The 25870-nt window shown below is 41.5% G+C and overlaps 1 protein-coding gene across 4 annotated transcripts in view; it reads left to right on the top strand.

Annotated features, from left to right (window-relative positions):
* Positions 1–25870, top strand: part of SUFU (SUFU negative regulator of hedgehog signaling) — a 158050-nt gene that overhangs the window by 107749 nt on the left and 24431 nt on the right. For all 4 annotated transcript variants that reach the window (XR_009764028.1, XM_061636155.1, XM_061636154.1 and 1 more), the window contains exons 9-10: positions 2810–2944; positions 4059–4197. Coding sequence is in view for 3 of the 4 variants with exons in the window: in XM_061636155.1 (XP_061492139.1) it covers positions 2810–2944; positions 4059–4197 (274 nt within the window). In the remaining variant the exon portion in view is untranslated. The remainder of the gene's footprint in view (positions 1–2809; positions 2945–4058; positions 4198–25870) is intronic.

Genomic DNA, 25870 nt, shown 5'->3' with positions numbered 1-25870 from the left:
CACTGGAAATCCCCCCCCCCGTGTTTGGACTTCAGACTGCCTTCAGGCCTTGCTTCTCATGCTGACCTTGTGTTTGGACCTCAGACTGCCTGTGCTCCTGCTGCTCATCCTTGCGAATACTTAGCTGCTCTGTCTTCATGACACCTGAAACAGGACGCCTTTATGTAATTCAAGAACTTTTCATAGTAAGAACTTCTTTGATCTCTTAAGAATTCCATATAGCCCTGTTTGATATTTTGCTTCTAGGGCAATCAGACTTGCAGAGTAACACTTAGACGTTTCTCATCTTCAAGTTTCATTGTATGTATATTTGAATCAATACTATTGACATGGTAGTTTTTTCTTTGGCAACTCCTTCCTCATAGAAGATATTTTGGAGACATTAACAACTTCTCACAATAATTCCAGTTCTTAAAGACAATAAAATTAGCAAGGTTGTGTCTATATTGAAGGGAATATTCACAGTGCCTTAGAAGATGTTGGTAACAATTGCCATCAATAATATGATCTGTCTAAGCCATGCAGTGAAGGTGCTTCTGGAAAATATGTCTGCATATCACTTGATGAATCTTTCACTATGAAGATGCACAACATTTACTTGTGAGTCATTATATTTAACGCAGTAGGACATAGCTGCTACATTTGTGCAATGTGAGAGATTCTCTTGGACGATACATATCTGTAGCCTTACAAATGTTCTTTGCACTGTGCAGCTGGCAGCATGCCATGAAAATATTGTGGACCTACTAAAGCCAAGCTCCTGCAGTATTCATATTAGACATCTGTAACACTATTTAGCCCATTATGTTAAGGGTGTGTTGTGAAGTATTCTGTATACATTGTGATAGGTCAGTGTCTAATTTCTCTGGGAAGAGTATTCTGTTACTCAACAGACCAGCGAATCTTTCTTCCCCCAGAATGTTCTCCAGGTGTGACTTTTTGTGCACTCATTAAGACTGTCTACCTCTGACAGAGAAGAAAGGGAATTCATTGTTGCCCTAACATTTTTTTTCCTGAGAACCTTGCATCCATTTGTCTATGGCTTTCTCAGTATTCTCTAAGGAAGCAAAGTGTTATTGTAGTTGTATTTGATAATATAAAGCAACCTTTCCTAGCTACAACTCCCACCAGCCCTAGGTAGTGTGGCCACTGGTTAGGGATGATGGAACTGTAGACCGACTATATCTGGAGGGAACCATGTTGAGGGGAGGCTGATATAAAGTTTTAAGTCTGAATGCTGTCATCCATTGGATGACACATTAGGTAAACATCAGCTGTAGATTGCAACATGTGCTGTGGATGTAATATTCTTCAGGAAAGGAACTGAAAATAAAACTGCTGATATTTTATATAAATTTACGGTGTGACTGCATCTGGAATACTGTGCATTCTAGTTGCCTCAGCTCAAAACGGATATTTTAGAATTGGAAAAGGTTCAGAACAGGGTAACCAAAATGATCAAGGGGGATGGAGCAGCTCCCCTATGAGGAAAGTTGCAGCATTTGGGGCTTTTTAGTTTAGAGAAAAGGCGGGTCAGAGGAGACATGATAGAAGTGTATAAAATCATGCATGGCATGGAGAAAGTGGATAGAGAATTTTTTCTCCCTCATAACACTAGAACTAGGGCAGGATATAAATTTAATAAATAATAAATAACTCATGGACAGCCAATGAAGCAGAATGTTGGAGGATTCAGGACAGACAAATGAAAGTACAACTTCACACAGCACATAGTTAAGCTATGGAATTCACTCCCACAGGAGGCAGTGACGGTTACCGGATAGCTTTAAAAGAGGATTCATGGAGGATAAGGCTATCAGTGGCTACTAGCCATGATGGCTATGCTGTGCCTCCATGGACAGTGGCAGTATGCTTCTGAATACCAGTTGCTGGAAACCATATATATATGTGTGTGTGTGTTTATATATAAACATAGTTTAAAACAAAAACAACACATACATAAAATTGGAAAATAAATTCAGATCCAAACCAGCTACCAACTGGAATAATCTTGAAGGTCACAACAGTTTATATATATTCTGTGAAGTGTGTGGATTTCATACCCCGAATATTGTTTTAGTTAACCTCAGCTTTCTGGCATGATAAAGTTGCTCAGCTGTTAAAAAGAGTACTCTATTGTGATCTGATCTTTTTGTAAAACAAACATTACCTTTATTTGGATACTGGAAAGTAGGGATGAGATCTTTAAGTAATATGAACGAGTTTAAAAAGAGAGTGTAGCCCTCTTCAGGTGCTCCAAAGTGCAGACAGTAAACTTGTGAGGGGAGACAACAGGGACAAAGTGTACTAGTTACACCCACACGCGTGTGCGCGCACACACCCACACACAGAGTTACCATTTCTGTTGTCTTCAGACTTAGGAAGGGAGAATTTGCAAGTGGGGAGTCTTGTATCTATGGAGGCTTCCTGTGTGTTTTGGAATCCTGATCTTCTTCAAGGCAATGGGGATAGAGCTAGCACACTTGTCCTTGCTGTGTGTCCCCCCCCCCTCATGAGTTTACTGTAACTACTTTGGAACACTTGGGGAGAGCTGCAGAATAAACTACTTGTGAGCCAGAATTACTGCATCAAAATGAAGTGTGATATGCTGGAATATTAAGTTGAAGAGTAGAAAATAACATACTGTTGCTGAGGATGGCTGCATACAGCTATCTCTATCTCTGTTTCTGGGGAAGTATGTTGTCATTTTCCAGGACACAACTATTGCCTTAGCCATTTACCCCCCTTCTTTTCAAAGAACATACTAGTCTTGGGCCCTAAATGCATACGTATGCTTTCCCCCCCTTAGGAGTCGCAAAGACAGTCTAGAAAGTGAAAGCTCAGCAGCCATTATTCCTCATGAGTTGATTCGCACGAGACAGCTTGAGAGCGTGCATCTGAAATTCAACCAAGAATCAGGAGCATTAATTCCACTTTGTTTAAGGTAAGAAGAACTGTAGCTTTCCTTTCACAAGTTTAAAGGCAAAGGGGATGTGACTTCTGGGTGTCATTTCAAGCAAAGTATCACCATTTAACAAAGCTTTTGTCCATGTGACATTCACTTGTGAATATGCATGCTAATAATAATAATGCACTAGTGCGTGAGACTCTGCATATAGATTATTTTAGGCTATTATGTAGCCCTGTATCAATATAATCCTAAGTAACCAGCAATTAAACCAGAACTGTCACTAGAAGCTAAAATGATGAAACGGAGGTTATCATACTTTGGACACATCATGAGAAGACATGATTCACTAGAAAAGACAATAATGCTGGGAAAAACAGCAGGGAGTAGAAAAAGAGGAAGGCCAAACAAGAGATGGATTGATTCCATAAAGGAAGCCACAGACCTGAACTTATAGGATCTGAACAGGGTGGTTCATGACAGATGCTCTTGGAGGTCACTGATTCATAGGGTCGCCATAAGTCGTGGTCGACTTGGAGGCACATAACAACCACCAGCAGCAATTGATTAACTGAATGTCTCCTGTTCATCCATATCAAGATTATATTTTCCTTGAATTGACTTCTTAAAATTCTGAAATAGAAAATTATAATTTGTCTTCTACACCCTCTGAAAATGTTCTACCCCACAAAACCAGCTTGATTTGCTAATTAACGAGGTCTGATTTGATTGATTTGTGGAGGATCATGCATATACTTAGTGAGGAAGGATATAATGCAAGTAGAGTACAGAAGTGGAGATCAGGTGTGAAATTGCTTTCATTTGGGCCCCTTCACATCTCACAGTTGTGTGGAAGCTGCTTCCCTGTGGTATGAACCAGTATGCACATCAGTATTGAAACAAGTACAGGGTAAATCACATAGGTCTCTTTTACCCAGAGCCAGAGCCAGCAAGGCCTTTAATCAAATGTAACTGTGGTTGTGTTCACCCATCCATGCTTTGCTTTTTATAATCTGTGAACTTAAAGTGATGTGCATCTGTTCTTTGAGGCTTGAGTAGTTTAGTGCTCGTGATACACCGATGTGTCACATGGAGAAGGCACTGTGGATTTAGAAATCACATTTATGATTGTCTGTATTTACTCTTCCAGGGGCAGACTATTACATGGACGGCACTTTACATATAAAAGTATTACAGGGGATACAGCAATCACTTTTGTATCAACAGGAGTTGAAGGGGCGTTTGCTACAGAGGAGCATCCATATGCAGCACATGGACCCTGGTTACAAGTAAGAGCTCTCTTATTCCTCTTTCCTCCTTGCTGCACTCCTTCCTTTTTAAGTCTTCCCAGAATAATAATCTTTGCTTTGTTTTGAGGCCAAGGAAGCCTTCGCATTCTCCTGCAGTTAGTTTTGAAATGTTTAGGGAAGGGAATTTAAAGCCAAAAAGTAATAGCAGTTTCTAATACACTCTTCTGTGTAAACAGCAATTTTCTTTCCCAGAATCCCAGAACATTTTACAAACTCTCCATCCTCTAATTCCTTCTCTCACCACTACAGTGCAGCTACCTTTGGTAGTTACCGTTTTTGAACAGCATATTGCATCTTAGGAGGCAAGATTACAATACTTGAACCCATGAAAAACTTAAAAGGAAAATCAGAAATAGGAACTTTGTAAAATAATTTTAGCCTACGGCCCTGTGGTGAAAAGGCCTGACTTTTGAGAGGAGAGCCATGGAATTCCTCCTCTCCTAAGATGAAACTATAAGAGCATAATTTTAATTTAACAATCAGCTAGGACTAGAAGTAGCAGTTTGTTGATAATGTACTGCCAACATGAATGGTCAACTTTGAGACTTCTCTTGTAAGCTTTCCTGTTCATAATTCCTAGAACCCCCATCCCCTTGCACATTGGGCATGTTCCACTCTTTCAAAAATCTTGTCACCATGACTGCATGCATCGTCTAGGACAGCGTTTCCCAACTAGTGGGCCACCAGATGTTGTTGGACCACAATTCGCATCTTTCCTGACCATTGGCAATGTTGGCTGAGGCTGATGGGAGTTGTGGTCCAACAACATCTGGTGGCCCACTAGTTGGGAAAGGCTGGTCTAGGACGAGCTAGCAGAGGCAGAAAATAGAGGACATGGCAGAGCCAGTAAACAATCTGTGGAGGAACTATTTGAAGCAACTGGATAAAATTCATGCTGATGAATGATGGAACTCTGTGTGGCTTATAGTTAGGTGTGGGCACTTTCTCCTCTTGAAACACTTTTAAAGGCTATAGAGCTTTGTGTATATAATCTACACCTCTTAGTACAGAAAAAGACTAGAAGTCTAGTTGTGTGGCCATTTCTGCCCCCACACATTATAAAAGACATTTTTTTCCCTAAGGGCCCTTTGCCCCTGTAGGTGTCACAATTGGGCTTGGTATGAACACTTTTTAAAAAACATTTTAAACATTTTCTTAAAGTAAATGAGTCTGTTGTTTTTAGAACATGTTGAAGAGCTAGATATTGTACAATGTCCTTGTCAGCCTGTTTTCAGAGAAATGGATCCATTTTCCTAGCACACACTAATAATTTAGGTTAGATGCTCAAAGGATCAAGTCTGTTGTTCGGGTTCTTGTACTATTGCCTGTGACTTCTGAGTATTGGCTCTTGATTTAGGATTTGTACATATGGGAATATACTGAGAAGCACTGCATAGCTTCTCTATTAATACTTAGGTTGTTGAGAAATAATACCTGCAGACTAAAAATACAGAAACTTTCCAGAGCAGATAAAAATAGCTTACATTTGCTGGTTGTAGCTGTGGAATTCTTGGAAACAACCTTACCCAGTTTAATACACTTCAGGCCATCCTTCTTGCTGTTACCTGGCCTATAATTAGACACAATTGTCAGAGGTAAGAAAGCTAGATTGAGTAGTGGGGCCTAGAAGAGAGCAGGTTAGTAGGTTAACATGTGGTTGTAGAATAAAAGCAGAATATTTAATTTTTTTGAAGGAAGCAGCAGTTTGAGGAATGAGCGCAGCCTATCCTTTGGTAGAGGGAAGAGGGTGGACGAAGAAAATCATAAAAGTTAATCTATCTACAGCAGCTGTTTCACTCAGTTGGATATAGAATGCCCCAGCCAATGTACTCTCAGTCCCAGTTCAGTAGACTAATATCCTATCTACTTAATGGTGTCTTCTCCTACCCAGCTCCAGTTTATTGTGTTAAATTCTTGTCTAGCAACGACATGGGAGTGGTGTGAAAGTGCAAAAATGTGGCCTCTAAATGAGTGCTTTGCCTAAGTATTTTACTCCTTAGTAGGAAGGAATTTGGCTCCAAATGAAACCCAAGTCTTGGATAACTGTAACAAAAGAAAATGTAGTAAGACATTCAGGCTGCAATCCTCTACCCATGTACTTGGGAGACATTCATTCATTCATTCATTCATTCATTGGCGATCACTCGTGGCTGAGTAAGGTTGTCTTCCAAGATAAGGTCTTTGCTTGGAAGACGCCTGTGTGTGAATTTGTTTTATGTGGGGAGATTGACTCACAATCTTGACAGACAAAGGCTTTGATCCAATGGCATGGATACCACAACGACTGGAAGTCTTTTATCTGCTGCAGCCTTCATCCGCCTTCAGAGCTGTTGTAACGTACACATTGTTATCCTCTACCTGTTCTGCCATTGAGGACTTTCTTGGATCATTCTTTGTCTGGTTCCTCTCCCTTGACCTTACCAGCATGGGTGACCCTGCTGGGAGTACATGACTCCCGACGGCATCACTCACAGGGTTCATTGGAACATGCAAGCCCACTCACCACTACAAGGTGACGATCCAGAACTCAGTTGGATTTACTTCTGATTAGGCATGTATAGGACTTGCATTATAAGTTTCCTAATATTTCTTAATATAATTCATATCTGCCTTCAATGAATAGGCAACTACCAGGAATAACAAGGACGGATTTCAGTGAAGATAGGCAAATGGAATTGGTTTGCTAATTCTAGATTATTTCCTTGATTTAGCAAGATGAGGCTGGCATATATACTTTCATATATTTATAAGTATAGGCTTCCAGAATCCCCCAAAATGATATTTTGGACTGAAATGCATTCTGTACAGTTAGTGTATGTGAGAAATCTCATATAAAATTTACTAGTTGCAGACAATACAAGTTTAATCAGAATAAAGAGAGAGGTATGACCAAACTAAGGAAGATCCAGACTAGAGGTTGATTGGGCTTCTCTTGATTCTGAGCATGCTGAAATGAAAATGTAAAGCTATAGGTTAAACACACTGCATCCTCACAGAAACATCTTTGAAACTTTTCTCAGCAATCCCTTGTATTGTCAAGCTGTGCTCTCTAAATCTTTTCAGAGACCAAACCAGTCCTTTTTTTGCCACTTGTGGGAACAAAGCACTTTCCAAAGCACCTTTTCCCATCTATTACCTTGAAAATAGGCTGCCAAAAACCCTAAGGCCATACCTCTGCTACAGAAACAAGTGTGTATTAACTAAGAACCAATTAGCTCCAGTTCAGCTACTAATCTAGCGAAAGTGAAGGTGAACTTAAATTGAGCAAGAAAGACCAGCTCATCTCTTCAATTCATATATTAACAAGTTCAAGTTGAACTCAAGGTACTCTTTCTAGAGTGAGAGCTCTAGGGAACTCGTTTAAGCTGTCACATTCACACAGTCTTAAGGGATATTCATGTTAGAGAATTATCCCTGAGCAGAAGGTTCATCATCCTTTACTTTTCAATTGTCAACACAGCTCATGAGGTGTGACCAAATCAGCCCTACCCATCTTTTTGAATGCCACAGAAAGTTCAGAGCCTGACTTCCATGTCAGTTTGGTCATGGGGTGGAGTGCTGAAGCAGTGCCAGCCCTGATCTCCATAACAAACTGTGTATAATATACCATAAGGAAGTTACTGACTTGTAAGATTTGGATTTTGTTAGAAAGATGATTGAAAGGAATAATTTAGTTAAAAGTAAGCAGGCTCGACACAGATGAAGCCAAGTAATGCAAAATGGGTTGGTGCTGTGGATTGTGGAAAACTACCTTATACCAGGTCAGATTATTTCTTCATTTAGCCTAGCATTGTGTACTCTGACTGGCAGCAGTTTTCCAGGGTCTCTGGCGGAGTTCTTTCCCATCACCTGCAACCTCATTCTTTTAATTGAAAATGCCAAGGATTGAATCTTGGACTGTGTGCATGCAAAACATGTACTCTGCCATTGAACCTCACCACATCCTTAGGAATAAGCCATTAATAACCTGCTTCATTTTTATATTATACATATGATCATCGTCTATCAAAGTGTTGCAGGAAATCTTCCCTGTAGCCCTCTGAAAATGATTTAGGTTCATTACGTACTGAAGATGGACCATCTGAGACAAGTGCTCCATTTCTGGGACAAACCATGCCAGGTACTAATCTCTCTCCCCGATTAACATTTGGGGATCAATCAAGTTTGTGTCCTACCACACATGGGACTCAGAGTATTTTAAAATAGTCTCATGATTGTCATGATGATCACCCAATCCTGAGTTGCTCCAGTCAAACGTGCGTTGGCATGAATGTTGAAGTTCCCAAGAAAAAATAACCTAGGGATTCTCAATATCATATTTGAGGCAGCTTCTTTTAGCACAGGTAGGGAAATGATCAGGCAGTAGGATGAATGGTACACCAACACAATTTGTAATCCACCCCGGCACTTTTACTGGACAAGAAACTGGCTAGAGGGGTGGTAGTGTTCTAATAGGCTGTGGCAAAAGCCACCTCCCATCATGTGCTAGCCATCATGTGCTAAAAGGCAGTATGTAAGTGACTTTAAATAAATAACCTGGTTGGTATTGGCCAAATTGGGAGACATTGAGACACCTCCCCCTGTGTCCAGCTAGGTCTGTGTGACACAATCCACATGGGCAACTTCATTCAGGATTATATCCTGGGTGTCATTTTTTTAATGCACCAACCTGGCATTCTATAATAGTACCAGTTCTGATGGTTTTCCTTCAATTATGAAGTTTTTGGCAAAAGGACAGGCCATGTAGCCCTTTCATTTTAGCTCTTCAGTGCAAATACAATTAATTGAGAATCTTCATCCATTAGTTTCAGTTGTGCTATGGCAGGTGTGGGAAAGTGCAAGCAGCTGGGGGGCAAACAGAGTCCTCCAGGCCCGTCTTTGGCCCTTGGGACTCTCCCAGACCATACCCCTGCTCTCACTATCCTTGCTCTATGCCCTCAAGTATTTTTGCCTGGCTGGAATGTGTCCTTGAACTGTGATATTGCCTCTTGCTCACCTGGATGGAGAGATGTGGGTGGGTGTGCAGATGCCTCCAACTTTTGTATGAATGCATTTTGGAATGTAGCCTACTGTACCAAGGTTGGAGTCACACCTATCACCCACCCACCACTGTAATGCTACTCCCAGAAGGGTCCTCATGAGATCCTCACCCCTGCTCTATGGCAGAGGTCTGGTAAGGCATGGTTTAATTTATCAGCAGAAAGAGGTTTACACATCATAGTTAGTGATGGGGTGAGCAAATCTTGGCAGAAAGGTGAAGAAGAAAATAGATCAGAATGAACTCCTATACCGACCTACACTTCTGTGGGAGTGTACTCCATATCTGCTGAGTTTTAGTGATTAACTTATTTTGTGAAACTGGTCTTTAATATGTGGTTGGAGCTCTAGAAACGTGCATGATTGTCATAGTGCCACAAATCATGGGACACAATTTTTAATGCAGAACCCTGTAGCTTCTTTAGAACTCTGAACTACACTTCTTTTGCATAGGGCATCCATTAGTCACAAGGTGGGCCTTCTGCTCTCAACACAGCTCACAATTCTCCTTAAGGTCTTTCATCCCCCTTGCAGTTGATATCTTTCTCCACTTTTTTTTTTGTATTCAGAACTTGTTAAGGTCCCAAACACTAACTTTGAACATATAATTCCAAAATCCATACACTCCCCCTAATATCTAACAGGATGGTAAAAGCAACTTGGTATATTATGCAAATTTTATAATACATTCAGGTTTTCTGGCGACCAAATTTAGGATTTTTTAGCATTACATTTTAGAGTCAATGAAGTAACTTTTTCTGCTAGTTCTTTTTTATACCTACTTATCAGTTGCACAAAGCTGAAACCAAGATTCCTTGTGTCAGCCTAGCTTAATTCCTACCACCTTCCACTGTCTCCAATATCGTTCAGTAAGAAAATCACTGAGTCCCAAAGATGCTACACAAGCAAGAAGTCTCATTTGTTAGCAATAAGCTTTTGTGTTTGTATGTTAGTTACTGTAGCAGTGTCTCTGATGCATAACACTCATATTAATGCAGAACATGATCAAAGCCTTCCAGCAACTGTTTTTCCTTGTTTTGGAATAATGGCTGCCAAAAGCATCAGCACCGCCTTCTGAAGATATTTCTAAGACAGACTTTTCTTGGGGGTAGAGTAAATGCTTCAGGTGAGCATGAAAACAGCTGTGCTGGGTCAAATAAATAGCCTATCTAGCACAATGGGTTCTATATCATAGTAACAGCATGTGGATGTGACAATTTTTTTTTAATAGCATTGAAGCTATTAAACAAAAAAGCATATTCCATTGCTTGCTGTTTGCTTCCAACTTCTCAGTCCATGGTATTAGGAATATCCAAAACAAACCAAAAAGTATGTCCCAACAAACTGAAATTTAGAAGAACAAGGAATTGGGAACCAAAAAATGAATTCACAACTGCCTCTGATAAGGATGTGGATGCTTTATAAAAAAAAATTAAAAATATATACACAACTATCATAGCTGATTGAGCAAGAATAAATATGCCCAACTTATAAAATACAGTATCAAAACATTTGACCAAATGCATTTTGCAAAGTCTTCTTCAGTGGTTAATAAGTGTACAAAACAACAACTATACAATTCAGCATAAGTATAACAATACAATTCAGAGTGCAACTCCTGCAAAGATTAAAATATATATTATTTAAATACTGGAAATGTAATACTAGTCTAAATACAAAATTTTATACCCTTTTTTTGCAATTCTCATACACTGCAATTCCCACAAGGAAAATTACCTCTTATTGCAGTACCCATCAATGTTTGATCCCTACTGGTTGACCTAGGTCTGCACATACTATGAACCAGAGTATCTCTGAGGTTCCTCTGTCTTCTGTATGCAACAACAATCTTTATTTACAGTCGACCGACCACAAATACGAAAACATGGTATTAAATATTAAAGATAAAAAGATAAAAATGCTTGAAATCAGAAACTAAAGCAGACAAAAAAAAACAATCCAATTGAGTTAGCTGCCATTTACAATCTTACAGGGTCTGATTAAAATGGCCAGGTTCAGAAATTTTGCCACCTGCACGGTAATTGCCTTGTCATTCTGTATGCAAATAAGGGGCCATGCTTGCATCTTGGTAGATGCGCAATTAAATACCAATGTTTTTTTTAACAATTCTATCTGTATGGCTATCAAAAGTAAGAGGAATCACCATTTTATCTTTCTTTTGTTTGGGCTTTGATGTCATTAGATCTCTTCTACCCCTATTTAGAGCTTTATATTTTGCCTCTCTTGAGTTTCAGCGGATACCCTCTTCTGTTTAATTATTCTGTGAGTATTTGTGCATGTTGAAATTCCTTAATCTCACTACAATTTCTTATTCTCAACATCTGCAAGGAAGGAAGATTGTGTTTAATGTGCATTGGATGGTAACTATCATATTGTAAGAATGAATTGGCATCTGTATTCTTATGAAATATATTAGTAGTGAGTCCCTTATTATGTATAGAGACCCCCACATCTAAAAAATGAATTTTAAATTAATTATAACTCATATCAAATTTTATGGTCTCATGGATCCCATTAATGTGCTGTAGAAACTCTTCAAAGGTCTTCAGTACCCACCCATATCATAAATATATCATCCAGATACCTCTTGTATAAAGTAATATAAGGTAAATATATTTCCTTCTTGTAAAATGTTCATACATTCAAAGTGATCCATGTATATATAGACAAGTTCAGGGGCAAACCGGCAACCCATGGCCGTGCCCAAAATTTGCCAGAAAAACTTGTCCTGGAATTGAAAATGTTTTTCTAAGAGCTAGTTCAGCCAATGTGCACAAAAATGTTGTGGGGGGAAGATATTATACAGCTACAAGAGTGACTGTATACTATAGCCAGCGTGGATTTTTCACATTCCGCAATGTTAAATTGAAAATATCCCCCATGCCATTCTGATGCTTCCCATAAGCTCATTTCAAAACAAAACCTTACAAAACTTATAGTCCTGAACTCAGAAACGCTTGCTTAACAACCCTCTCAATTTTCATGGTGATACACAAAACAGTCAGAAAGAATCGAGAGTTCAAAGTCTAAAGAGAGAGAAAAAAACCACAGACCCCTTTTGGACTTTTTTCTCTAAGTTCTCATAAACTGTTGAAATTCATTAAAAACCAGCCATGTTTACAGAGTACCTGGAATCCTATTACTGACCTTGTCCCATACTCTGACCTTCATCTTCTGCAGTTTGAAAGTTAAAAAAATGCCTGGCTGATTTTTAATTTAATAAATTTTGCACTGAACTGAATGCTAATGTCAGGCATGCCCAGTAAGAACCAACTGTCAGTGTTCTAAAAGCCAGACTCACAGCTGCTTGGCTTGCCTAATTGGGGCCACACCCACACCAGACTTTGATTTCACGTGAGACAGTCATGGCTTCCCTCAGAGAATTCTTGGAAGTGTAGGTTCTGAAGGGTGCTGAGAGGAGACTCCTATTCCCCCGAGAGAGCTCGAGTGGCCAGAGTGGTTTAGCAGTCATCTGCTCTGACTGAAGCTCTGTGAGAACAGGGAGTCTCCTAGCAACTCTCAGCACCTTTCACTAACTACACTTCCCAGGATTCTTTGGGAAAAGCCATATCTGCCCAAAGTGAAATAACAGTCTGGTGTGGATGTGGCCAGGGACAGCTTTGGTTTAAATTTGGGTGGGAGGCTACTTGTGCCTGCTGTAGAATAAAAAGGTGGGGTAAATGCTGAAAAGCAATGATACTGTTCATAATGTTTTTCTTTTGGAAAGGAGAGGGGCTTCCCCTCTGCCCAGTGCCCACCCACCCAATCTCCTCCCCTCCTCCTACCCTCCCTGTCCCTCCCCCAAGTCAGTGTTGGACTACAACCTGGGAGACCAGGATTCGAATCCCCACCCAGCCATGAAGCTCACTGGGTGATCTTGGGCCAGTCACTGCCTCTCAGCCTCAGAGGAAGGCAATGGTAAAACCACCTCTGAATACCGTTTACCATGAAACCCCTGTTCATAGGGTCACCATAAGTCAGGATTGACTTGAAGGCAGTCTATTTCCATTTTCAAAAATGATTGCACAGAAATAAATCCCATTGAACTCAAAAAGTATGCAACTGATCAAGCCCACGCTCCCTTCTCCTCCCTCCTATCCCCTCCCCTCTCTCCCCCTCCAATCTCCTCCTTCCCCCTCCAATCTCCTCCTCCCCCCTCTCCTCCTCCTTCCCCCTCTCCTCCCCCTCTCCTCCCCATGGTCAGTTTTACCTATCAAACATGATTGCACAGGAGTAAATACCACTGAACTCAATAAGCATGCAAATGATCAAACCTGTCCTTCCTTTACCCCTCCCCCTCCAGTCCCCTCCTTCTGCTCCCCTGTGTTCTCCCTTTCTCTTCCCCTCTCCTCTCCCCTCCCCCTGCTCATCCCCCATGGTCAGTTTTACCTATCCTAACCATGATTGCATAGGAGTAAATCCCATTGAACTCAATAAGCATGCAAATGATCAGACCTGACTTTCCCCTCCTTCCCTTCTCCTCTTCCTCCCTCCTCTTCCTCCCTCCTTCTTCCCCCTTCCCTGCCCACTCCAGTCGTCCCCCCTCCCCCCGGTCAGTTTTACCTATCCTACTAAGCATGATTGCAGGGGAGTAAATCCCACTGAACTCAATAAATATGCAAATGATCGAACCATTCTCAGCAAGCTTGCACAGGACCCCATTTCTTACCTCCCGGATTAAAAAGCAGAGAAATTCACTAATAGGCAAAAAACCTTGTGGGTTTTTTGGTGACTATCTGAACTATGTCAACTGTCTTAATATTGTTGCTTCCTCCCTGCTAAAACAAGATCAGCACAGCACATGTCTTGTTTCTATTATTTGGGCTGATTGCAGGTGTTGCCACCACTCACCATATGCTCAGAGGCACATGTTACCAAATTCTTCCAAGCTATACAGCAAATGGATTGGACTGTGAAAGACCAACCCAAATTGTGTTTGCATTTTGACCAATAGGACAGTCCAATATCTCAGAGAGGAGGTCAGGTCTGCTGCTCCCCTGGTGCATTCACTATAGCTGCCCAATTTCCCTGCTTTTTAAAGTTTGATAGAAATATCTGTGGGCTATAGGTACGTTCTTAAACCGCAAGGTTTTTTGCCGATTAGTGAATATTTTCTTAAACGTTAATTCAATAATCTCCAAAACTTCCTTTTGGGGAATATTAGTGTATAGTGATACTACATCCATGGTCACTAACCACGTACTGTCAGAATTTATATTAACACCTTCCAATGTGTTTAAGAAGTGATTGGTGTCTTTTATGTGTGATCCAATATTCTGGACAAAAGGTTTGAGAAAGGAGTCCACATAGGTAGATAGGAGTTCCAGTATCTTTTTCCTTTGGGTCTGTTTGTGTTCTGTTTTGTTTTCTGTAGGTCTGTGTCTCTTTCTATATCCTATGTTGTGAGCACTGCCTAAAAAAGAATGTTCATTCTTATCTTGGAAAGAGTCATATGAACAACCTTCCCCACCACTAGAAAACCAACTATTATCTGTATCTTCTTCATGGCTAATTTCCAACTGCTTATTGAAAGTTACCGATCTGCTGGTCTCCACTTTCTCCTCCAATTATACACTTTTACTTCCTCATAGTCTCTTGAATCTCTCTGAAATTTTTTGAATTTAACATCCTTGAGCCTAATGGATTCTTTATCTAGGTCTTTGTTAAACTCACTCAATTTATCAGAAAAGTATTTAACATCTTCATTTACTGTTAAATCATCCTTTATCTTCTTGAGTTCTACCTTATTCCTTTCAGTTTCTTTATTGGAGGTTTCAATTAATAATACCATGAGGTCCATGGAGCATTTGTTTAAAATTGCTATCCATTTGTTTTAAATTCCTCATTTAGTGGAAACATACCCAGCTTGTTTAAGATTCTAAGACCTCTAGGAATCTGGTTGTTTTTACAGTAATCTCTCAGTGCTCCCGCATGTGTTTCTAATTTCATGTTTTTCATGCTTAAACTTTTATATTTATCCCAAGGAGCTAAATGATTAGACCTATATCTCATTGTATTGAAAAAAGATGACGCATCTAATAGTGATGCTGTTTGTTCATCCTTATAGCTAAAGGTGTCTGTATGGTTGGCCATGATACCCTTCCCAGGGTCAACAAACCAAACCAAACCAAACCAAAAAGTATGTCCCAACAAACTGAAATTTAGAAGAACAAAGAACTGGGAACCAAAAAATGAATTCACAACTGCCTCTGATAAGGATGTGGATGCTTTATTTAAAAAAATTCAAAATTAAAAACACATACACAACTATCATAGCTGATTGAGCAAGAATAAATATACCCAATTTATAAAATACAATATCAAAACATATGACCAAACGTGTTTCGACAAAGTCTTCTTCAGTAGTCAGTAAGTGTACAAAACAATAACTATACAATTCAGCATAAGTGTAAAAATACATTTCACAGTGCAACTCCTACAAAGATAAAACATATATATTATTTAAATACTGGAAATACTAGTCTAAATACAACATCTTTATACTCCTTATATAAACTCACCCATTAAAACAATAGAATTAAGATCTGGAGATTTCCTGAATGCCACACCAAAATATATATAGATAAAAGATGCTTTCCAACTCTGTGAGCATTACAGGACTGTCCCTCCAATTTAAACCTAATGTAATGAAAAGCAAATATATATACAGTAAAAAATCTAATTCATTTTGTAATCAATTTAATTAAAATAAAATAAAAACAGAAAAGTATGGTATGACCAGCATACTGTATTCACCCACTCAATGAAATTATTTATTTCTTAAATCTGCAGCAATATTCAAACATGCTGTACCTCTGCTTTATTCCAGAATTCCTAATGTAGAAGCACACAGCTGTTTCTTTTTAACAAACTTTGCAGGTGTCTTTGTAGATAAGAAAAAAAAAACTTTTAAAGGAATATCCCAAACATCCATCAAAGGCAGTGTTGCAGAATGCAACCAAAATAGTGATTAAAATACAATGGCGAACCTATAGACATAATATAACCTTATACACATACAAACTAGTTATACATGCCTACACAAATAACTTCTAATTCATCACCATCCAGTTTACATCTTCATTAAGACCTGTTGGTACTTTTGTATTAAGTGTGTAAATCCAAAACAGTTCTCTTTGCTGTAGTCTCCGATGTATAGTAGGGCCCCACTCATACGGCGGGTTATGTTCCAGACCCCCACCGAAAAGCGAAAAGCGCGGAAAAGCAGAACTCACTGAATAGAATAGCGTGCAACGCCTGAAAACTGCCGTAAAAGCGGAACAAGCGGCGTATGAGTGGGGTTTTAGTCTAATTGCATCTGATTGAGATTGCCGCATTAGCGAAGCGCTGTAAAGCGGGGGCCTACTGTAGTTGATGTCCTTGGGCTTGTATCTTTTCCAGGCAACAAAATTTTAGATCTCGCACATTGTGTCCATGTTCCACAAAATGTTGAACCAGAGGTGCTTGCATTTTTCAAGTCCTGATACAGCTTTGTATTCACATATTCTGATTTTAATAGCTCTAGTTGTCATCCCAATATATATATATATATATATATATATATATATATATATATATATATATATATATATATATATATATATATATATATTACAAGGGCAAATAATAGCATAAACAACCCCTTTTGTATTACAGTTAAAGAAACCATAATAAAAAAATTATGATTAATTGGGTTCACAAATAATTCCCCTTTTTTTTCAATTCTCACACACTGCAGTTCCCATAAGGAAAATTACCTCTCATTGCTGTACCCATCAATGTTTGATCCCTACTAGTTGACCTAGGTCTGCACATACTATGAACCAGTATATCTCTTAGGTTCCTCTGTCTTAGGAATATCCAAAGCATTAAGAATCTAAGAGATCTTGCATTAAGATTTTCCCTTTACTAAAATAATCGAACTGCTTCACATGTTATGTAGCACCACACATATATTTGCCAAAGCATTTACTTAATTAAAGGACTACTCCTCTCCTGGCTCCTCGGTGCATTTATCTGCAATTATTTGCAAATGCACAAGTGCTGCATGCCTACATTGAATGTTTTACATGTATGTCTAACAATATAATGTGTGAGGTAAAAAAAAATGTGTTTGTCATTATTTTGAAACTGTGGCACAAATGTTCATTTGGCTGTAAATACACAGGTTGGAGAAACTGCTGTGCTGAGCCTGACATCACCTTCATCTAGGAAAAAACATGATGTGAAGTAGTCCTGCAAATTTACAGTATCCAGTAACATGTTTAGCCATGTTTTTTAAGTTGTGATTTTGCTTTTGCTATTACTGTGCTGCTGGTGACAAAGGTTCTACAGCTCAGGGCCAAACTAGATTCAACAGTAGGAGGGTTTTTTTAACAGTTTATTAATAGTCACAGGTATTCCCCCTCCATCTCTGATTGGGACCACAGTGCAGGGAGAAAGGGTTAATTTCTCCCTGGGGCTGCCATTTGTCTTGCGGGGAAAATTATATCTGTATAATATCTGCATGTTGTGATGCATGCAGACAGTGGTTAAAACACTCCAGGACCATGATCCTGAGTAGATTCTTACATTCGCCCAGACACCTGTCTACTGCTATTGACAAGTTATACTTGTCGGGCATCTTGGGTGTCTCCGGCTTTGCTTCGGATCAAGAGAGACACAAGTAACTTGTGGGGGAGCCTGGTTCCTGATGATGGCGGCGCTACTGCGCCGAAGAGGCTAGCTGACACAGCTGATACATCTGACACACCTTTAATCATCTTTAGTGTTGTCTGACGACGAGGCCCTTTCGTTCGAAGAAGAAGGGCTTTGGCATCAGTACCTGTTGTACTGTGTGTGGGAGTGTGTGGATGTGCTTGGCTATGAATGAAGTTTGAATGTATATATGTATGTTTGGTCCTTGATATGTATATGTAAGTGCGTTTGATGTGTATGAGAGCATGTGTTTGTATATAGTCTCATTTTATTGTTTATAAGTTTATGGTATTTAAGTTTTATCATGTGCCTAGGAAAGAGGTTTTCTCGCCCATCGGGGGGACTGGAGGGGCCCCCAATTAGTGTAGTGACGGGCAGAGGGAGGTACGGCGTTGTGAGAAGGATGTGCCAGGTAAGGGAAATGCGGCCCAGACATGTAATCGCTGTGCCTTGTTCCGGTCCTTCTCACACCCGCAGGGTTGTTGGTTGTCCTATCAGCCAACTCTCAGATCTCCAGTTGCTGCTTTTAAATGCCAGATCGGTACAAAATAAATCCTCCCTCGTCCATGATTTGATTGTGGATGAGGCGGCCGATCTGGCATGCATAACCGAGACCTGGGTGGGTGAGCAGGGAGGAGTTAGTCTTTCTCAGCTTTGCCCACCAGGGTACTTGGTTCAGCATCATGGTAGATCCGAGGGTCGGGGAGGTGGGGTCGCTGTGGTCTATAAGAGTTCCATCTCACTCATCAAGCACCATGTCCATGCAGTTACTGGCCTGGAGTGTTTGCACCTAGTGTTGGGTCAGAGGGACAGATTGGGAATCTTGTTGGTGTACCACCCACCTTGCTGCCCAACGGCTTCCCTAACTGAGCTGACGGAAGTGGTCTCGGAGGTGCTGTTGAGATCCCCCTGACTACTGGTACTGGGGGATCTCAACATCCACGCTGAGGCTACTTTATACGGGGCGGCTCAGGACTTCATAATAATAATAATAATAAAATTTTATTTATTAGTCGCCCATCTGTCCGACTTAACGGACACTCTGGGCGACGTACACAATATAAAATACAATATCAACATATTCATAACAATCACAGTTTTAATATCATATCATCTAAAAAACCATCCAATATGTCAGCGGCCCAACACATGTGTCGGGGCATACTCTAGATCTCGTCTTTGCAACTGGACATGGGGATGGTGATCTGGATGTGGGGAGTTTTACATCTCTCCCGTTGTCATGGTCAGATCACCGCTTGCTGAAGTTTAGACTTACAGTGGCTTTTCCCCTCTGCAAGGGTGGAGGACCTATTAAATTGGTCTGCCCCCGGAGACTAATGAATCCTGAAGGTTTTCAAAGTGCTCTGGGGGATTTTCCGGCTGATAAGACTGGTGCTCCTGTCGAAGCCCTGGTTGAACTGTTGAATGCGGAGATAACTCAGGCTGTTGATACAATCGCTCCTGCGCGCCCACTCCTGTATAGAGCTCATACAGCTCCGTGGTATACCCCTGAGCTGAGAGCGATGAAACAATAATATAATAATAATAATATTTAATTTGTTTGTCGCCTATCTGGCAATTAGCCACTCTAGGCGACGTACATTAAAAGAGATAAAATACAATAATAACAGATGTAATCACATTAATAACAATAGGTAAAATACTGGACAGTCATCAATACATATAAAAGCAATTATAATAACAACATACGATAAACGACAGAATCATGGTGATTTACCCAATGACCTCAAAGGCTTGCTGGAATAGCCACGTCTTCAGGGCCTTGCGGAATACATCTAGGGAAGGGGCATGTCGAAGATCATATGGGAGGGAGTTCCAGAGAGTGGAGGCCACCACAGAAAAGGCCTTCTCCCTAGTACCCAGCAACCTAGCTGTTTTGGTTGGAGGGATTGAGAGAAGGCCTTGTGTGGCTGATCTAGTTGGGCGGCATAATTGGTGGCGGTGGAGGCGTTCTTTCAGGTAAGCTGGGCCGAAACCGTACAGGGTTTTAAAGGTTAAAACCAACACCTTGAATCGGGCCCGGAAAACAGCCGGCAGCCAGTGTAGGTCAAACAACACTGGCGTGATGTGATCCCGTCGGCAGCTGTTGGTAAGTAAGCGCGCCGCCGCATTCTGTATAAGCTGTAATTTCCGGGTCGTTTTCAAGGGTAACCCCACGTAGAGCGCATTACAGTAGTCCAATCGAGAGGTGACCAGGGCATGCACCACGAGCGGGAGCTGTTGAACAGGGAGGTAGGGATTGCAGCCTACGTGTAAGGTGTAATTGATACCAAGCTGCCCGGCTCAGCGGAAATCTGAGCCTCCATGGACAGCTTGGAATCAAGAACAACCCCGAGGCTGCGGACCTGGTCCTGTAGGGGCAACTTCACCCCACCAAACACCAGGTCAACATCTCCAAACCCTCCCTTGTCTCCCACAAGTAGTACCTCGGTCTTATCAGGGTTCAACTTCAACCGTATCAACAAGATAGGAGACGGCTTGAGCGGAAGTGGAGACGAACTCTCGATGGATGCAACCATGCGCTGGTAAGTGTTTCCACTAAGCAGTATTTAGAAGCGGTGAGGGTGGTGAAAAAACAATATTTCGCTGCCACTATTAGGTCATCTCTTTCCCGCCCAGTGGAGCTGTTCAGAGTTGTCCGAGGGTTACTCTATACTAGCCCTCAGGACATGGTAGGGTCATCGATGGTCCGCTGCAATGAGTTCGCTGGACACTTCCAGAATAAGATCTTACGCATCCGCCGGGACTTAGACTCCCAGTTTATAGCAGATGATTCGAATGAGGCATCCGGAGCGCAGTCTTGTCATGTTTTATTGGATGAGTTTCAGTTGGTTCAGCTCGAGGACGTGGACAAGGTGCTTGGACAGGTACGTGCAACCACATCGGTACTAGATCCTTGCCCCTCTTGGCTAATAAAAGCTAGCAGGGATGGAACATCTGGCTGGGCCAGGGAAGTGATAAATGCCTCTTTACGAGAGGGAGTGGTCCCTGGCTGTCTGAAGGAGGCGGCAGTAAGACCACTCCTGAAAAAACCTTCCTTGGACCCGGAAAATTTCAACAGCTACAGACCAGTAGCAAATGTTCCATTCCTGGGCAAGATCTTGGAACGAGTGGTTGCTGGCCAGCTCCAGGCGCTATTGGATGAAACTGATTATCTAGATCCGTTTCAATCGGGGTTTAGGCCCGGTTTCGGCACTGAGACAGCCTTGGTCGCCCTGTATGATGACGTATGTCGGGAGAGGGACAGAGGGAGTGTAACTCTGTTGATCCTCCTTGATCTCTCAGCGGCTTTTGATACCATCGACCATGGTATCCTTCTGGAGAGGCTTGGGGAGCTGGGAGTTGGGGGTACTGTTTGGCAGTGGTTCCGCTCCTACTTAGCGGGTCGTCTCCAGAGGGTTGTGCTTGGGGAACATTGCTCAACACCGTGGACTCTGCAATGTGGAGTCCCGCAGGGTTCAGTTCTGTCTCCCATGCTTTTCAACATCTATATGAAGCCATTGAGTGCGGTCATCAGGAGCTATGGAGTGCGTTGCCACCAGTACGCTGATGACACACAGCTCTATTTCTCCTTTTCATCCTCCTCAGGTGAGGCTGTCAATGTGCTGAACCGTTGCCTGGCTGCGATAATGGACTGGATGAGAGCTAACAAACTGAAGCTCAATCCAGACAAGACTGAGATGCTGCTGGTGAACGGCTTCCCTGATCGGATGGTGGATATGCACCCTGTTCTGGATGGGGTTACACTCCCCCTAAAGGACCGGGTTCGTAGTCTGGGAGTCTTTTTAGATCCTTCCCTGTCACTTGAGGCCCAAGTGGCATCGGTGGCACGGAATGCTTTCTACCAGCTTCGGCTGGTGGCCCAGCTACGTCCCTATTTGAGCAGGGAGGACCTAACATCAGTCGTACATGCTCTGGTAACCTTGCGACTGGATTACTGCAATGCTCTGTACGTAGGGCTGCCTTTGAAGACAGTTCGGAAGCTACAGCTTGTCCAAAATGCGGCGGCCAGATTAATAACGGGGACCAGGCGGTTGGAACACATAACACCTGTTTTGGCTCACTTGCACTGGCTGCCAATATGCTTCCGGGCTAGATTCAAAGTGTTGGTTCTAACCTATAAAGCCCTATACGGCACGGGACCACAATACTTGTCGGAACGCCTCTCCTGATATGAACCTGCCCGTACACTACGCTCTACATCGAAGGCCCTCCTCCAAGTTCCGTCTCATAGGGAGGCTCGGAGGGTGGTGACAAGATCTAGGGCCTTCTCAGTGGTGGCCCCCGAATTGTGGAACAGTCTTCCCAAAGAGGTGCGTATGGCACCGACATTGTTGTCCTTTCGGCGCCAGGTTAAGACCTTCCTCTTTGCTATGGCGTTTTAATATGCAACTTGTTTTAGTTTTAAATTTTGTTGTAATTGTTTCTGATTTCTTGTTTTTACATATGTTTATGCTGTATTTTATTATGAGATTTTGAGATGTTTTTGTATTTTTATATTTTGTTGTACACCGCCCAGAGAGCTAATGCTAGTCGGGCGGTATAAAAATCTAAATAAATAAATAAATAAATAATCCTAGCTTTGACCCCCATCACTGTTTTTGTCATGTTCCAGTTCATAGAACTATGAAGCAGGAATTCTTTTGTATCTGTGGAGGTTCCTAGCATATTTTGGAATTCTACCTTTCAGTATAGAGAACCTCCACAAACACAAAAGGCTCCTCACTTGACATAGTTGACTTCTACAACTTGGAATGTGTGAAGAAGGCTACTGTTACTTCTGATTAAGCCTCCATGTGTGAGCAGTGTAAAAAATATTTCCTCTTTAAGGTTGCTGTTTCTTTCTGTTTCCCAGTATAGTTTAACTTCCTCATTATCCCAACAGGGATATAGGTCTCTCAACAGCTATAAGCCATGGTGGGTTTATGAAACAACACTAGGCTACTGAATAAATTTACTGGAGGGAGCCAGTGTTGGAGGGCTGTTGCCTTTATGCCCTGTTTGTGGTCTTCCCAGCAGCATCTGGCTAGCTACTGTGAGAAATGGGATGCTGGCTTTTAAGTAGTGGTAGCATCCAGTTCTGTGCTCAGTGTTAAACAACATTGAGTATAGCTGCATATGTGAACATTGACTGGGAGGAAATAAACTACTTCATGATTACACAAGAAATTATAGCCCTACATTGAGACTTCCTAATTCTTATAGCTGCCACTGTTCATACTGCGTTGGAAATTTGCTTTTGAAACTGCCCAGTGTTTGGCTGGTCAAGCAGTATGAAGGACTGTACTTACCATAGAATCATAGAATAGTAGACTTGGAAGGGGCCTATAAGGCCATCAAGTCCAACCCCCTGCTCAATGCAGGAATCCAAATCAAAGCATTCCCGACAGGTGGCTGTCCAGCTGCCTCTTGAATGCCTCCAGTGTCAGAGAGCCCACTACCTCTCTACGTCATTGGTTCCATTGTCGTATGGCTCTAACAGTTAGGAAGTTTTTCCTGATGTCCAGTCGAAATCTGGCTTCCTGCAACGAGTCCATTATTCCGTGTCCTGCACTTTGGGACGAACGAAAAGAGATCCCGGCCCTCCTCTGTGTGACAACTTTTCATGTAGTTGAAGAGTGCTATCATATCTCCCCTCAGTCTTCTCTTCTCCAGGCTAAACATGCCCAGTTCTTTCAGTCTCTCCTCATAGGGCTTTGTTTCCAGTCCCCTGATCATCCATGTTGCCCTCCTCTAACACTGTTCCAGTTTGTCTGCATCCTTCTTGAAGTGCGGAGACCAGAACTGGATGCAGTATTCAATATGAGGCTTAACCAGTACTGAATAGAGGGGAACTAATACTTCACGCGATTTGGGAACTATACTTCTGTTAACGCAGCCTAATATAGCATTTGCCTTTTTTGCAGCCACATTGCACTGTTGGCTCATATTCAGCTTGTGATCAATGACAATTCCAAAATCCTTCTCACATGTCGTATTGCTGAGCCAAGTATCCCCCATCTTATAACTGTGCATTTGATTTCTTTTTCCTAAGTGTAGAACTTTGCATTTATCCCTGTTGAATTTCATTCTGTTGTTTTCAGCCGGATGCTCCAGCCTATCAAGGTCCCTTTGAATTTTGTTTCTGTCTTCCACGGTATTAGCTATGCCCCCCTAATTTTGTATCATCTGCAAATTTGATAAGCATGCTCTGTACCTCCTTATCCAAGTCGTTAATAAAAATGTTGAAGAGCACTGGGCCCAGGACCGAGCCCTGCTGTACCCCACTCATTACTTCTGCCCAGTTTGAGAAGGAACCATTGATAAGCACTCTTTGAGTACGATTCTGGAGCCAACTGTGGATCCACCTGATAGTTGTTCCATCCAGCCCATATTTAGTTACCTTGCTAATCAGAATATCATGGGGCACTTTATTGAAAGCTTTGCTGAAGTCGAGATATATTATATCCACAGCATTCCCACAGTCTACAAGGGAGGTTACCCAATCAAAAAAATGAGATAAGATTAGTTTGGCAGGATTTGTTCTTCATAAATTCATGTTGGCTCCTAGTAATCACTGCATTGTTTTCAAGGTGCTTACAGATTGACTGCTTTATAATCTGCTCCAGAGTTTTTCCAGGGATTGATGTTAGGCTGACTGGTCTGTAGTTCCCCGGTTCCGCCTTTTTGCCCTTTTTGAAGTTAGGGACAACATTAGCTCTCCTCTAGTCATCTGGCACTTCACCAGTCCTCCACAATTTCATAAAGATAATAGACAGCGGTTCTGAGAGTTCTTCAGCCAGTTCCTTCAATACTCTAGGATGCAGTTTATTGGGCCCTGCCGATTTGAACTCGTTCAAAGTGATTAGGTATTCCTTGACCATTTGTCTGTCAGTCTCAAGTTCCAGTCCTGTCTCTTCTGCTTCATGTTTCCCGGGCATAGACTGAGCCAAAGTAGGAATTGAGCACTTCTGCCTTTTCTTTGTCATCTGTTATCATTTTGCCATCCTCATTGAGTAGCTGTGCCACCATTTCCTTTCTCTGTCTTTTACTATGGACATACCTGAAGAAGCTTTTTTGTTGCTTGTAGCATTCCTCGCTAACCTCAGCTCATTCTCAGCTTTAGCCTTCCTGATGCCATCCCGGCAATTCCGTGATACCTGCCTGTACCCTTCCTTTGTGGCTTGGCCTTCTTTCCATTTCCTGTATGTGTCCTTTTTTGTTTTCAGGTCATTTTTGCCTCCTGCTATCTGTTTTTCTTCCAATATTTAACAGAAGGTTAATTCCGTATTGGCCTTGACTTGGATTCCTAGCCTTTGGAGAATGGACCTTGATGTATCTTTCTGAAAGGCCCAAGTCCATGATGTGCCCTTAACTGTATTTTATCTCCCCAACATTCTGTTAGGGTGGTGAAGAATTATTTCTCTATAAAAATCCTTATTGAAGCATTTCATAGTAAAATCTGATATCCTGACATGCAGTTTCCAGGATTACCTCTGAAGGGTAAAGTCTGTGCTGCGCGTTGGTAATACTAATGAATGGCAAAGGTTTGTGGAACCGGATATGTTGATACTTTTGTGTCATGTCCTCAAATGTCCCTTGAGTAATTAAACCTTATAGGAGAAGCATGGTGATGGTGACAAACACGTCCCGCCACTACTATTACCAGCACCCACCACAAACTCCTTTACTTGTTGCTTGAACAAACTTAAGAGACTTGACTTATCATGTTGTACAACAGCTCTGTTCCAGCATGGATACCCAGAGGTGAACATTTAGCAGTTTATGGCTTTCCCAAGATTTTTGATTGTATGTACATAGCACTGTGCATATCATCTCCCAATATTTATTCAAGCAACACAGAGCAATCATACCTTATCCTCGGGTAGATGTTGAT

This window comes from Rhineura floridana, chromosome 7 (genome assembly GCF_030035675.1).
Source record: "Rhineura floridana isolate rRhiFlo1 chromosome 7, rRhiFlo1.hap2, whole genome shotgun sequence".
In the NCBI taxonomy this organism is placed as follows: domain Eukaryota; kingdom Metazoa; phylum Chordata; class Lepidosauria; order Squamata; family Rhineuridae; genus Rhineura; species Rhineura floridana.
The sequence above is the reverse complement of the archived record's forward strand: the minus strand, read 5'-3'. Positions and strand labels throughout refer to the sequence as shown.